This window comes from Alosa pseudoharengus, unplaced genomic scaffold (assembly GCF_046254945.1).
Source record: "Alosa pseudoharengus isolate Yale_2024_CS ecotype anadromous, Long Island Sound unplaced genomic scaffold, YU_APseudo_1.1 YU_APseudo_1.1_scf_15, whole genome shotgun sequence".
In the NCBI taxonomy this organism is placed as follows: Eukaryota; Metazoa; Chordata; class Actinopteri; order Clupeiformes; family Clupeidae; genus Alosa; species Alosa pseudoharengus.
In genome coordinates, this window is record NW_027468620.1 from 38,083,585 (window position 1) to 38,098,584 (window position 15,000).

The window sequence follows — 15,000 nt, forward strand, 5'->3', positions numbered from 1 at the left end:
TGTGTTTAATCCTTCCCAGCTTCATCCGAGCCTGCTTTTGACATTCAGTAGGCCTGGTACAATGAAGCAAAATTGGTACCCTACTGATTCTGTTGTCTAATTGATGGTTTTAACTGCGAATTGGATTAGGCTACAACTGATTTTAAAAGGCGGAACATTTTCACCGCAAAACTTGCACTGTATCATTTGCACTCTGCGTCTTTTTATGTTCGCGTGCACATTAAATCCATTCCACTCACGTTATCAGAAGAACACAGTAGCCTAAAGTTTTATTTCGAACACTTACTTTGGTCTCACTCAGGGTAGGAATTTCACGGCGGCCAAGTTTTTGCCCCTTGCGTTGGCCGTGATGTCCCTTTGAAAATCAGAGGTTTACAGGCCACGGTGCCCTTGGTGCCCTTCTATCAATATTCTGCTTTGCATCCTACTAATAGCAAATTTGATTTAGCCTATGGCCTGTCAAAATAATCTTAGCATTCACAGCACAAATTAATTTCTTTTACGCAGTGGAGAAAGTGACCGCGCAAGAAAGAAAGTGCGTCTAAATTCACCTATTCTTCTCAGTTGAACTATTCGCGAAGTAGCCTACTCATCACACAGACATCACAAGTATCACATGAAAGAGCTTTTTCTCAGCTTTTAAACGATGTTAGCCGCGAATTGCTGTGGTGAACGGTTCGCGAGAAACGTAAATAATATAATTAAATTTAATCATAAATTCTACTGAATGTTTTAGTCCATCTCCCTACCCATTCCTCTCGGTGCAATACTTCACGAACCTTTCGTTTAACACACGACAAACCATATATCAGAATAAACAGCAGACCTTACCGAACATAAAGGTGTAAAGCAGTCCCCTGTACAGTTAGCCGTTCTAGAGTAATCCACTTTTGAATTGGCAGTAGGCCTACATTTCGACATGCATGGATGTCTCCAAATTTGGGCTTTAAGTTTTACAATGTGTTTAAATTGTTCCACATGATTTCATAACGGGCCAAATACAAAATAAATGTTACAAATATCGCCTATATATCGGTAAATCAGAGGACAGCTGACTAAGAGTTTGTGAAAGTAGATCACAAAATGCTAAGCATGCATCTAGTTCTATTTGAGTTTCTTAAAGCTGAACTGTGCTTAAATTGTTCAATACATGATTTCCTTAACAGGCCAAATATAAAATAAATGTTAAATATAGCCTAGATATCTGTAAATATTAGATGTTCAGATGATTTGCAGTTCTATATAATATGTCATGTTTCATGTTTTTGTAATGTTTCATACAGTGATGCAGGTCTACTGCAGTGAATAGGCTATACAACTTTGATATTTTTTATAGCCTATGTGGCCTTTGTGCCCCCCACCAAATATGCCCAACTGAAGGCCAAGTGGCCTTGCCCCCAGAATGGTGAAATTCCAAGCCTGGTCTCACTCATTGGATCCAAATAACAGTAATAGCAACCTCCAAGTAATGTTAGGGTAAGTTAAGCGATAAGCACATAGCCAATTAAACATGAAAAACTGAACGGGACACTTTTTGAAACTATTTCAGCTTGTGTAGGCCTATCAGTGCTTTCTGAACATATTTAACACACTTTTAAAAATACCGTGATAATACCGAAAACCGTGATACTTTTGGTCACTATAACCGTGAGGTTAAATTTTCATACCGTTACATCCCTATGTGTGTGTGTGTGAAAAGCCATTCTACTGCCTGTGTGTGTGTGTGTATGTGTGTGTGAAAAGCCATTCTAAAAGTCACTCTTTGTATGTTAGGCAGTTTGTGGCGGTTGTCAACCTGGAAGATATAAATGGCTTGGTCACAGCATTCTTACATTCTGTGTTTGTGTTTGTGTGTGTGCGTGCGTGCGTGTGTGTGTGTGTGTAGTTTGTGTTCTGCCGTGACTGTAAGGAGGAATACCATGAGGGGGTGTGTCGGCAGCAGTGGGCCCCAGCAACAGGGAGCACACCTCAGGTAACCCCAGAGCACACACACACACACACACACACACCTTGCACATACACACACACGCACCCACACAAGTTCTCAAAATGGACCGCTCTTCTTTCATAAAAAACCCTGTATGTGTGTGTGTGTGTGCGTGTGTGTGTGTGTCTCTGTGTGTGTGTGTGTTTGTTTGTGTGTGTGTGTGTGTGTGTGCGTGTGTGTGTGTGTCTCTGTGTGTGTGTGTGTGTGTGTGTGTGTTTGTGTGTGTGTGTCTCAGATGCTAGGTTATAGTTTCTCTAGAAACATGTTCAGGTTTGTCCAGTCATCTGTTGTCACAGGCGTTCAGTAAGTGTTACAATCAGCTGTATGTAGCTGTATGCGACTTACAAAGGCCTTTCTCTCCGCAGCAACTTGGGGAAATCCGTTCATTTTTAACTCCAAAATCATTTTCCTTAGGGTCTCCCCGTGTTGGGATCAGCAAAAAAACACACAAAAATTGATTCTATCAAACCGGAGATCTGCCCTGGCTGCAGCGCTTCAAAATGAGCTATAAAGCTGAGCTATGGGGCCAAGCATTTAGCAATGTCAATGTCAATGTCAAATTTATTTATAAAGCGCATTTACAGACGGCTTAGCCGCACCAAAGTGCTTCACAATACAGTGCAATAAATAAAAACAGGAAGGCACAAAAACAAAACAAAAAGGGTTACAGTTAAAATAAATTAAGAAAAGCAGAAAAAGAACATTTAAAACTAATTACTCATTACAGTAGTCCAGTTGTGAAGTGATGAAGGCATGGATGACTCTCTCAAGATCACTCTGGGGCAGGTAGGCTTTGGTCTTAGCTAGGGTTCTGAGGTGGAAAAAGCTCTTCCTAACTACTGCACTGACCTGCTGTTCAAACTTGAATTTGCTGTCTAAGATCATGCCCAGATTTCTGACAGAGGGCCTGATGTTAGAGGCAATGGGGCCCAGGGCATTGGTGGAGAAGGCTGGAGAGGTTTTGCCAAAGACAATTAACTCAGTCTTGCTCTCGTTAAGGTTGAGGAAGTTTGCACCCATCCATGACTTGATGGGTGCAAACCTCTAAACACACTCAGAAAATCATTCCAAGACCTATGGAACACACCACTGTGCTCGTTTAACTCAAAAAGTGTGGCGAGTCACTCACCTCAGATAACCCCGTTGACAGAAATCACTACTAGACCACTGCAGAGCGGACGCACTCTCAGCCACTAGCCACAGAAACGAAAACGTTTTCCTTGGTGCTTTGATTTGTTTGCAGAGCAGTGCAGTCGTCATGTCCATAGTTATGACTTTGTAACAACATAGTAAGATTTCTTGACTACGTGACAGCTGAACAGTGAAAACAAACAGTCTCACAGAGGAGCGTCTGCAGGCGACTGGCTGTCTCATCAGAGTGAGATCGAAGAAGAGTTTTGAAAGAGGAAGACGCCTGTGTGTATACAGTATTTACATCACTGGGGAAATGGTTTGTGATAGTGCCTTCTCCAATTGTGAAAACCAAATGAGAAAAGATTCTCCACGGCCAACCCAATACCCCCCGTAATTCGAACGATTGAACCCACGAGTTTTCAGGCTATTGCACGCTAGCTTAGCTCCATGCTAGCCCAGCTCTTTAGCCAAGTATGCTACTGCCACCCCAGCCCACATGGTATGTGCCTTATTCAATTTTTATTTGAGAATTTTTAAAATAATGAGTTCCCATTTCATAGCACCACTCTCTGCTAATTGTTTTTTAAAATGTAGCCTAGCACTCCTGCTTGTTATTGTGCACGAAACTTCACGCCAATCAATCCTCTGATAGATTGCTGTCTCATGCATCTCTCCCACCCTCTTTAGATGCAATCCAAAATATGTGTTTGTTGCCACTGGATTGACCTATATTTAACCATTTCATTATACTGTATGTTCAAACTACATTTCAGTTTTGATTATCAAACAGGATTTTTAATTTCAGTGACAACCCTAGTAGTCAGTTTAATCCATCCAAAATGCCATGTAAAGGGTCATACCAAAGTCGCTTTCAGCTGCTTCATGGATCGATGGATCAGGCTAATAGCCAGGGTGGACTAACGGCCAGGCTAGGCTAATGGCTAGGCTAACGGGCAGGCTAAGCAAAAGGTTAGGCCAACTCCGAGCGCTACACAGACCTCTGAAAAACACATGAGCTTACAGTAAATCAGGGGCACCAGATGGCGATATTGAGTCAGAACCCTCTCAGTGTACTGTGTACAATACCACAAATGGCCACCAGATGGCGATATTGAGTCAGAACCCTCTCAGTGTACTGTGTACAATACCACAAATGGCCACCGGATGGCGATATTGAGTCAGAACCCTCTCAGTGTACTGTGTACAATACCACAAATGGCCACTGGATGGCGATGATGATGATTGTTCAGATGAAGGATGATCCATGATGATGATGATGATGGTGATGATGATGATGATGATGACGATGATGATGGTGATGATGATGGTGGTGGTGGTGGTGATGGTGGTGGTGATGACGATGCCCCTGATGTCTCCACAGGGCTATGTGGTGGTGATGATGATGATGGTGATGATGATGATGGTGATGATGATGATGATGATGATGATGATGACGATGTCTCCACAGGGCTATGTGGTGGATGAGGAAGCAGCTCTTCGGGCTCGCTGGGATCAGGCCTCTCAGCAGACTATAGACGAGACCACACGCCCCTGTCCCAAATGCAAAGTCCCCATCGAGAAAAGCGGTAAACACACAGACACACACACACACACACACACAATCACACACACACACACACACACACACACACACACACACAGACACACACACACACACACACACACACACACACACACACACACACACAATCACACACAATCACACAATCACACACACACACACACACACACACACACACACACACAGACACACACACACACACACACACACACACACACACACACACACACACAATCACACACACACACACACACACACACACACAATCACACACAATCACACAATCACACACACACACACACACAATCACACAATCACACACACACACACACACACACACACACACACACACACACACACACACACACAATTCTCATGATTCCTGTGTACACATGGTGTGCCAGTCAGATATGCCCCCCCCCCACACACACACACACATATAGGGAGGGAAAGTAATCTCATCGCCATCTACTGGTTGCATTCCTAGAGTTTAGCGGAGTGGATGGGATTTTTTTTTTTAGAAAAAGTATATCTTGGTGCACATTGGGAACTTAATTTAATGCCTTCCATTTGCTATGCACTGGAGTCACCTCTATTGCTTCTAGTGGTCATACCTAATTTTTAGGATCAGTTGAATTGTTTTGAGGATTTTTGTAACATGTTGATAACGAACTACAGTTGCATGTGACGTCACCGGTTTGGGCGCTTCATCTCTAACTGATCAAAACGGCAATTTGCTTGACTGGCTAAACATATTTTGTAATAACGGAGCGTGATGTAAACCCTGTGGTGATTACCTTTATGTCTGGATAACTTGTGTTGTGCTTCTACTCCCATGAAGAGCTGGCAGTAAGTGTTAAGTGTCAACAGGGTTGGGTAGTAACGGATTACATGTAATCTGGATTACGTAATCAGATTACAAAAATCAAGTAACTATAATCAGCCCAGATTACAATAAAAAAATGGTGTAATCAGATTACAGTTACATTGTTGGGGATTACCTGATTACATTTTATCATGCAAACAATGCAACTTTTTTATGATAGCCTAGCTATCTTTTCATTTGACAAGCTTTGGGCTTGCCGGTTTGATCCCTGAGCAGTAGAAAAAATGTGGGCGGGGGAAGTGGTTGAGCACTGCTCTCCCATGCCCACATCCACGGCTGAAGTGGCCTTGAGTAAGGCACCTAACCACTCACTGATCCCCGAGCGCCGCTGTAGCAGACAGCTCACTGCTCCAGGTTAGTATGTGCTTCACCTCACTGTGTGCTCACTGTGTGCTTCATCTCACTGTGTGCTCACTGTGTGCTTCATCTCACTGTGTGTTCACTGTGTGCTCTGTGTGCTTCACTAATTCACGGATTGGGAGACCAAATTTCCCTCACGGGATCAAAAGAGTATCTATACTTACTTACTAACTTATTTACTATTGGGGCAGGTCTCTCGGCACACTGCCTGATCTTTTCCTCCTAATCTCAATGTAGCCTCTTGTTTTAGTGTTACCGTTTACTTTGAGAAAGTCAGCAGATCCCCCTGGTTGAAAAACATCCCAAAGGAATAATTTTCTCAGCCCCACAATTGAAATGGACATGGTGTCATTCAATCTCAGGCCATGTCCCTGGGTCAAAAAAATCCAGCAAAAGCTAAATTCATTGTCCAGGTGTGCCCTTATAAAGGTTAAGCTGAGTTGTGCATGTTTGGAGAATAGTGATCCATGATCACATCCATGATGACTAAGTGATCAATTTTGGGATGGGGTGAAAATTTCAACCACCAAAACACCACCCCCAAATTGGAGAATAGCTATAGAGATGTATTAGTTTTGGGTGTTTTTCAGACAATGGGACCTGGTGACCTCAAAGTAAATGGTAACACTAAAACAAGGGGCTACATTAAGATTTTTGGAGGAAAAGATCAGTTAATTCACATAGGAATGCTTTACTCAGAGCAAAGAAATTTCTTAGATGTAATGAAATAATAAAGAGAAAAATAGAATGAGAATTCTTTCATCAATTCAGTGGTGGTGTCTTTTACTTAAGGGACATATTTATTGAAGTAATCTAAAAGTAATCAGATTACGTTACATGTTTTTGGTAATCCAACTGATTACGTTACTGATTACAAAAATTGCCATGTAATTTGTAGTCAGTAATGGATTACATTTCAAAGTAATCTGACCCAACCCTGAGTGTCAATGCTAACCAGGCTAATGAACAAACCATGCTACAGTGAGTAACGTCGAAGGGTAAAGTCACGTGACTTCTTTTGTAGTCCGTTTATGAAACAAAAGGAGCAATTTCGATTTTTTTACAGAAGGCAGAATAGGGCCTGACATTTTCACAGTTAGTAGATTATTACTGTATACACACTGAAAAATATTTTTGGTGGATAACTTTGCTGATTTGGCTGCTCTTCGAAAGGAACGCAACCACTTTGGGGCGCTGGGCTTCACTTTCCCTCTCTATACCACACACACACACACACACACACACACACACACACACACATACCACACACACACATAAAAAAGACCAGTCCATAAATCCCCGCCCTGATTCTCCTGTGTGTGTGTGTGTGTGTGTGTGTGTGTGTGTGTGTGTGTGTGTGTGTGTGTGTGTGTGTGTGTGTGTGTATTGCAGGTGGGTGCATGCACATGGTGTGTCCGAGAGCCCAGTGTAAGTTTGAGTGGTGCTGGATCTGCCGCGTGGAGTGGAACAGGGAGTGTATGGGGAACCACTGGTTCGGATGAGAACCAACCCATCTGGCAACATACAGCGCTGCGCAACACACAGCTACTCTATCTGGCAACCCTCAGAGCATCGCAACACACAGCTACCCTATCTGGCAACCCTTAGAGCATCGCAACACACAGCTACCCTATCTGGCAACCCTTAGAGCAGCATATCACACAGCTACCCTATCTGGCAACCCTTAGAGCAGTATATCACACAGCTACCCTATCTGGCAACCCTTAGAGCAGCATATCACACAGCTACCCTATCTGGCAACCCTTAGAGCAGCATATCACACAGCTACCCTATCTGGCAACCCTTATGGCATCGCAACACACAGCTACCCTATCTGGCAACCCTTAGAGCATCGCAACACACAGTTACCCTCTCTGGCAACCCTTAGAGCAGCATATCACACAGCTACCCTATCTGGCAACCCTTATGACATCGCAACACACAGCTACCCTATCTGGCAACCCTTAAAGCACCGCAACACACAGCTACCCTATCTGGCAACCCTTAGAGCATCGTAACACACAGCTACCCTATCTGGCAACCCTTAGAGCAGCATATCACACAGCTACCCTATCTGGCAACCCTTATGGCATCGCAACACACAGCTACCCTATCTGGCAACCCTTAGAGCATCGCAACACACAGCTACCCTATCTGGCAACCCTTAGAGCAGCATATCACACAGCTACCCTATCTGGCAACCCTCAGGCTCCAGTCACATTTTGTCAGGGAAAAAAGAACTTGTAAACTGCCGGTTTGATGAGTAAAGAATAAGCCCCCATAAAACATATAAAATCAACACACACACACACACACACACACACACACACACACTCACACAACAATCATACTTGGTTACCTGTGACGGCCCAAGAAGGCAAGGGATGGCAAATGTATTTATAAGTATTTATGATCAGTAAAGATGTTTAAAGATGACAGACCTGGCAAATGTATTTATAAACATGTATGACCAGTAATGACATTTAAAGACAGCAAATGTATTTATAAACATGTATGACCAGTAATGACATTTAAAGACAGCAAATGTATTTATAAATATTTATGACCAGTAATGATGTTTAAAGATGACAGACCTGTGGGGTATACTACGAAGCATGTTAGACATATCTAGGCTATGTAGACATATCGAGGCTTGACAAAGCCTTGACTCGGGTATACGTTAAGTGATACTACGATTGCAGTTATGTGATATATTTGGCAAACTAGGCTTTCAGCTCAGATCTGTGCGCGTTCTCGGTGTTGGGATGACTTTGGCCAATCGTGTAACGTGGAGACGCACAAGACCGCCTCTATTTAAAAACAATTGCTTCCGCATTCATGAGCGATAGCTTAATCTACACTGCGGTCATTTTTTGTGTCTAACCTTTAACATCAAATAAATCAATTGTCATCAGTTGTTGTATGGTATGCACGTCCATAGTGGGATATTTGCACGCACAGCACTATTAAAGCGCATTCGAGATCCAAAATGTTAGTAGAGGCAGAGCTCCACCTGTAAGATATATGACAGAATCCTACACGTGAGATAACTTCGTTTTTAAGACAATTGATTGGTCAGTGTGCGGTAGATTACACGATTTGACCAGGTTTGGTTGACAGCATAAGATACCATGGTGATATAGCGACACTAAAACAGATCCACTTTCGCGTCACAGCATAGCCTGGCTTTGAGCGCAACATACCTCGCTAACACACTAATCGAGATTCGTAGTACACCCCACGGGTCAGTCTGTAGTGGATCACAGCAGTTCGAACTGAATAGGAATCATGGGATTTGCCCTCATTTGTGGTGTGTTGGTGTGTGTGTCTGTTTCTGTGTTTCCTCAAATGCTGTAATCCAACAGTGTGTATGTGTGTTTGTGTGTGTTTGTGTGTGTGTGTGTGTTTGTGTGTCTGTGTGTGTGTGTGTGGTGTGTTGGTATGTGTTCCCTCAAATGCTGTAATCCAACAGTGTGTGTGTGGTGTGTTGGTGTATGTTTCCTCAAAAGCTGTTATCCAACAGTGTGTGTGTGTGTTCTCAAATGCTGTAATCCAACAGTGTGTGTGTGTGTGTGTGTGTGTGTGTGTGTGTGTGGTGTGTGTGTGTGTTTCCTCAAATGCTGTAATCCAGCAGTAAACTTGAGGCATGCTTCCTAAAAAAGGAACACTTGACCTTCGAGTTCATCTCTAGACAAATGTAATGAAATAAATCTTTTATTTCCATAACTGATGTTATCTTGTTTTCTCCTTTTATGACTGAGTGTGTCTATGGTGTGTGAGTCTGTCTGTGTATGTGTATGTGTGTGTGTGTGTATATGCGTGTGTGTGTATGTGTGTGTGTGTGTGTGTGTGTGTGTGTGTGTGTGTGTGTGTATGCGTGTGTGTGTATGTGTGTGTGTGTATGTGTGCATGTGTGTGTATACTGTATGTGCTTGTGCTTTTGTGCACCTGTTAATCAGTAACGTGTCCTCTTTAAACGGCCTCTGTTACATGAAATGACCTCCTTACATTAACTGGTACAAGACACACACTGTCATACACTCACACAGAGAGACACACATTCCCCAAATGGTGGAATATCCCTTTAAGCTAAGATGACATCAACAGACAAAACTTAACTAGAAAATGTAATTTCGAGGAAATTACCAGTGCATGAAAATATAAACATACTGTATATTAACATAAAATGCCAAACAAACTTTTATTTGGAAACAGTTGGCAGGAGTCATAGTTAATAACTGACAGTTGAAATGGCTGAACAGTTAAATAGTTGAGTAGTTTAAATAGTTAAATTATTTAATAGTGAATTATTGTAGTGAGGACATTTATTTTGAAACAGTTGTGGGCAGAGGAAATAGTAGTCTTAAGAGAGCCAGATTGTATGCTTAAAGCCTGAGACAGAGTATATAGTCTAAAAGTTGAATGTAGATAGTGTAATGGATGTTGATAGATAGAAAGTTGAATGGATGTTGATAGGCAGATTGTTTAATGGATGTTGATGGATAGTTTAATGGGTGGATGAGTGAATGGTTTGAAGAGGATGAATGGATAGAAAGTTGGATGGAATGTGCCTTATATCCTTGTAGAATGGAGAGACACAGAGAGAGTTGGCCTATTAAGCAGAAAGCAGTTGATACAGTACAGGTGCAATCAGTTTAACTGGCCCTTTGAGCAGCTGGAAGTTGATACAGGTGCAAATCAAGTTAATTAGTCCATTGTGATGTCATAGTGCTAATGCAATGGGGAAAAATAAGCTTGTTTTTTGTTAATATCTCAAAAAGAAGGCCAATGTAAAAAGGTGCGTTTTGAGCCTGATTTTGAATGATGTGATTGAAGGGGCATTTCTGATGTCAAGTGGCAGTTGGTTCCACAGCTGAGGGCCAGCAACAGAAAAGGCTCTGTCACCATTTGCTTAAGCCGGGACCGTGGGACATGGAGGAGGCCTTGGCTGGAGGATCTGAGGCACCTGGGAGCTACATGGGGATGAATGATATCAGCTATGTAGCTGGGGGCCAGGCCATGAAGAGCCTTAAAGACCAACAGCAGTATTTTAAACTGTATCCTTGACTGGACTAGAAGCCAGTGCAAGAAGGCTAGGACAGGTGTAATATGTTTTTTTTTCACACTTTTTTGTGTTGGTGAGCATTGTGGACCATCTGAAGCCGTGCCACCAGTGTCAGGAGACCAAAGTAGAGAGAGTTACAATAGTCTAGACATTATGAAGGCATGGATGACTTTTTCCAGATCATTGTATGATAGGACAGACTTGAGTTTGGAAATTATTCTTAACTACAGATGAAATTTGCTTGTCCAGGTAGTCCAAAATAACACCCAGGTTACATGGGATTTCACCTAGGGGGCAAGGGGACCAAGGTTGACAGGGATGGAATTTTTGGATTTTGAAGGCCCAAAAACATTTTGTTATCATTTAACTGAAGGGAGTTAATAGCATCCAGATTTTAATTTCTTCCAAACAGTCTAAAAGAGGCTGCATGGAGTTGCCAGATTTAAATGGGATGTACAGTTGGGAGTCATCTGCATAGAAATGGAATGAAATATTGAATGTTCTGATGATGTTACCTAGTTACCTTTATTGTGTGTGTGTGTGTGTGTGTGTGTTTATTATGTTTTTTCTGATGATGTTACCCAGGGGGAGCATGTACAGGCAGAAAAGTACTGGACCCATAATGGATCCCTGGGGAACACCATATGACACAGGGGCAGAGGATGGACAGTACTGGCCTATAGATACAGAGAAAGATCTTTGGTGGAGGTAGGAGTGAAAAGCAGTTAAGAGCTGTGCCCTTAATGCCAACCCGCTGTTCAAGACGCTCTAGTAGTGTACCGTGGTCAACAGGGTCAAATGCAGCACTGAGATCCAACAGGACCAGAATGGCATTATCACCTGAGTCAAGGGTGAGCAAGATGGAAACAGTTCAAATAGGGAGTGACCGGGATGGTGGGTGTCCTTTATAATGTTCTGGGCTTTTTTGAGACAACAGGAACTGTGTAGTTCTTCCAGTGTGGGGAGAGGGTAGCTGACGATCTTTTGGGCGGTGTTGATGACCCTCTGGAGCGTTTTCCTCTGAGCCGCTGTGCAGCTGGTGTACCATACGCACATGCATTATGCTAAAATGCTCTCAATGGAGGCTCGGCACAAGGGCACCAGCAGTCTCTGCTGGGCCTTTTCCAGCAGCTCAGAGGTGTTCAGGCTCCAGGATGGGCTCCAGGATGGGCTCCAGGATGGGCTCCAGGATCAGGATGGGCTCCAGGATGGGCTCTCCTCAATGTGGACTCCCAGGAAGCAAAGGTCTGCCATCCTCTCCGCACAGTCCCCGCTGATGATTGATGGTGGGATCTGTTTTCTTACTGCTGTAGTCTATGATGATCCCTGGGGAGAGCCGGTCCTGTGGCCCACTCTGACCCTCTGTCTGCGACCAGAGAGGAAGCTATTGATCCACATGCAGGTGGTGTGTGGAAGCCCCAGGTCCTCCAGTTTGACCGCTAGCTTGTGAGGGAGGATGGTATTGAATGCAGAGCTATAATCCACAAAGAGCATCCGCACATAGCTCCCCCTGCTGCTCCAGGTGTGATGGTGCAGTATGGAGTGCCATGGCTATGAGTGCAGTATGCTATGGCATCCTCTGTGGATCGATTCGCTCTGTAGGCAAACTGGTGGGGGTCAAGGCTGCAGGGCAGGGCTGCTGTGATGACTACGGACCAGTTTCTCAAAGCACTTTATCACCACCGGGGTGAGTGCAACTGGTCAGTAATCGTTGAGGCTAGAGATGTGAGGTTTCTTGAGCAGGGGGGCTATAGTTGAGGATTTCAGGCAGGGTGGAACAGTGGACTACAACACCTGGACTCCCCAGGTACAACTGCCAGGATCCTGTTTGCAGATTTCAGCTCTGCATTCAACACCATTCAAAGACACCTACTGATCCAGAAACTGCGCCACCTCAACGTCCCCTCCCGCCTGATCCATCTCCTCCACAACTTCCTCACCAACAGACAACAGTCCGTCCGGGTAAGCACAACAACCACACCTGCACTGACCTCCAACACAGGAGCCCTGCAGGGTTGTGTACTAAGCCCCTTCCTATACACCCTCTACACAAACGACTGTACCAGCCCCTCATCCAACACCATACTCCTCAAGTACGCCGATGACACCGCAATCCTTCTCACAGACATCTTCTCATTGAACCCAAGAATATCTCAACACAGTCTCTCACTTCACTCAGTGGTGTGGAAATAACTATCTCAAACTCAACATCAGCAAAACAAAAGAAATGGCTTTTGGATCCACACAAACCCACCACCCCATCATCATTTCCAATGAAACAGTGGAGACAGTAGAACATTTCAAATACCTTGGACTCACAATTGACAATAACCTCACCTTTGAACATCACACAACAGACATACAGAAAAGAGGAAACCAAAGACTGTCGGCAGTGCGCAAACTAAAAGGACTTCATGTTGCCCCTCATCTACTCCTACTACTGTATACCAGCATTGTCCAACCCATCCTGTTATACTGTTCCACCTGCTTCTTCAACATCCTTACTGTAAAAAAACGTAACAAACTCACCCAACTAACCAATACTGCCACCAAAACAATAGGTCTGCATACCCCAAACCTACAAGAACTAAACACTAAGGCCATCACACGTATCGCTCATGTAATATCCCTGGACATTACCCACCCACCCAACCACTACTTCTCACCCCTACCCTCTGGCAGGAGGTTTAGAAGCGTAAGGTGCAATAAAGTCCGCTTCAGCAGAAGCCTAATCCCCTTAGCAATACAAACACTCAACAACACAAAGCCCCACAGATACATATATGCAGTGCAATAATGTATGTTTTTTCCCATGAAACCCCCAATATTTTATGTAAAAAGTCTGTGTCAATTACCTGTGATGTATGTAATGTGTATGTCTGTATGTCACTCCTATGTCTGTGTTTCATGTATGTGCCTTTCTGTGCCTGTGACCATGCAGGATGAAAAAGCTGTACGGAAAATGTGAAAAAGAATTTCCCTAAGGGGACAACTAATAAATTAACTGACTAACTAACTATAGAGTGTGTGTGTCCAGTCCAGTGTGTTTGTGCATGAGTGTGTGCTATAGAGTGTGTGTGTGCAGTCCAGTGTGTGGTATAGAGTGTGTGTGTGCAGTCCAGTGTGTTTGTGCATGAGTGTGTGTGTGCAGTGCAGTGTGTTTGTGTATGAGTGTGTGTGCAGTCCAGCGTGTGCTATAGAGGCCGTATTCTTCTACAGCGATGTGATCACAATCTCCACAGTTCCAGTTGCATCTTCAGATACAGAACAACAGTTCAGATAAGACTTCATTAGGAGAGCCCCTGATGCATCATGGGAAATCCTCCTGGTCCAGATGCAGTTCAACTGTCACCACGGCAGAGCCCACACACCCCCCCCCCCCCCCCTCCCACTGAACACCCAGAGCAAATATTGGCCTTGCTGTTGCATGCACAACTACACTGAACACCCAGGGCAGATAGTTGAGTGACTGGGTGGGACCACAGCGAACACTACGGAGATAAGTGTTCGAGGTCAAGTGCTTTATGGCACTTTTTTACAGCAGAGCGTGCCAAAGCATTACAGCACAAACATCAGAGTTGGATAAGACCAGGAGAGGAACACGCCTGGACATCTGATGTTGTGTGCCTCTAGTTCTCTTCTCTTCTCTTCTCACACTCTTGTTCTCTGAATCAGGAAAAGTAAGTGGGTTTGTTTGAATCAGTACTCTTTACAGGGGGTTGTTTACAGGGGGTTGTTTACAGGGGGTTGTTTACTGTTTACAGGGGGTTGTTTACTGTTTACAGGGGGTTTGGTTAGTTGCTCTTTTGCTCTAACTTTGTTTCTCTTTCTTTCTCTTTCTCTCTTCTCTCTCTCCCTCTTTGTACCTCTCTCTCCCTCTCTCTCTTTCTCTCTATCTCTCTTTCTCTCTCCCTCTCTCTCTCCCTTTCTCTCTTTCTCTCTTTTCTCTCCCTCTTTGTACATCTCTCTCTCTTTCTCTCTTCTCT

At 43.8% G+C, this 15,000-nt stretch overlaps 1 protein-coding gene across 1 annotated transcript in view; it reads left to right on the forward strand.

Annotated features, from left to right (window-relative positions):
- The window catches only part of prkn (parkin RBR E3 ubiquitin protein ligase), a 106,400-nt gene extending 96,723 nt beyond the window's left edge, over positions 1–9,677 (forward strand). Inside the window, exons 10-12 of the mRNA XM_076286387.1 lie at positions 1,886–1,972; positions 4,590–4,707; positions 7,342–9,677. Of these exons, the coding sequence (XP_076142502.1) occupies positions 1,886–1,972; positions 4,590–4,707; positions 7,342–7,451 (315 nt within the window). The 3' untranslated portion in view covers positions 7,452–9,677. The remainder of the gene's footprint in view (positions 1–1,885; positions 1,973–4,589; positions 4,708–7,341) is intronic.
- Positions 9,678–15,000: the final 5,323 nt, after the last annotated feature.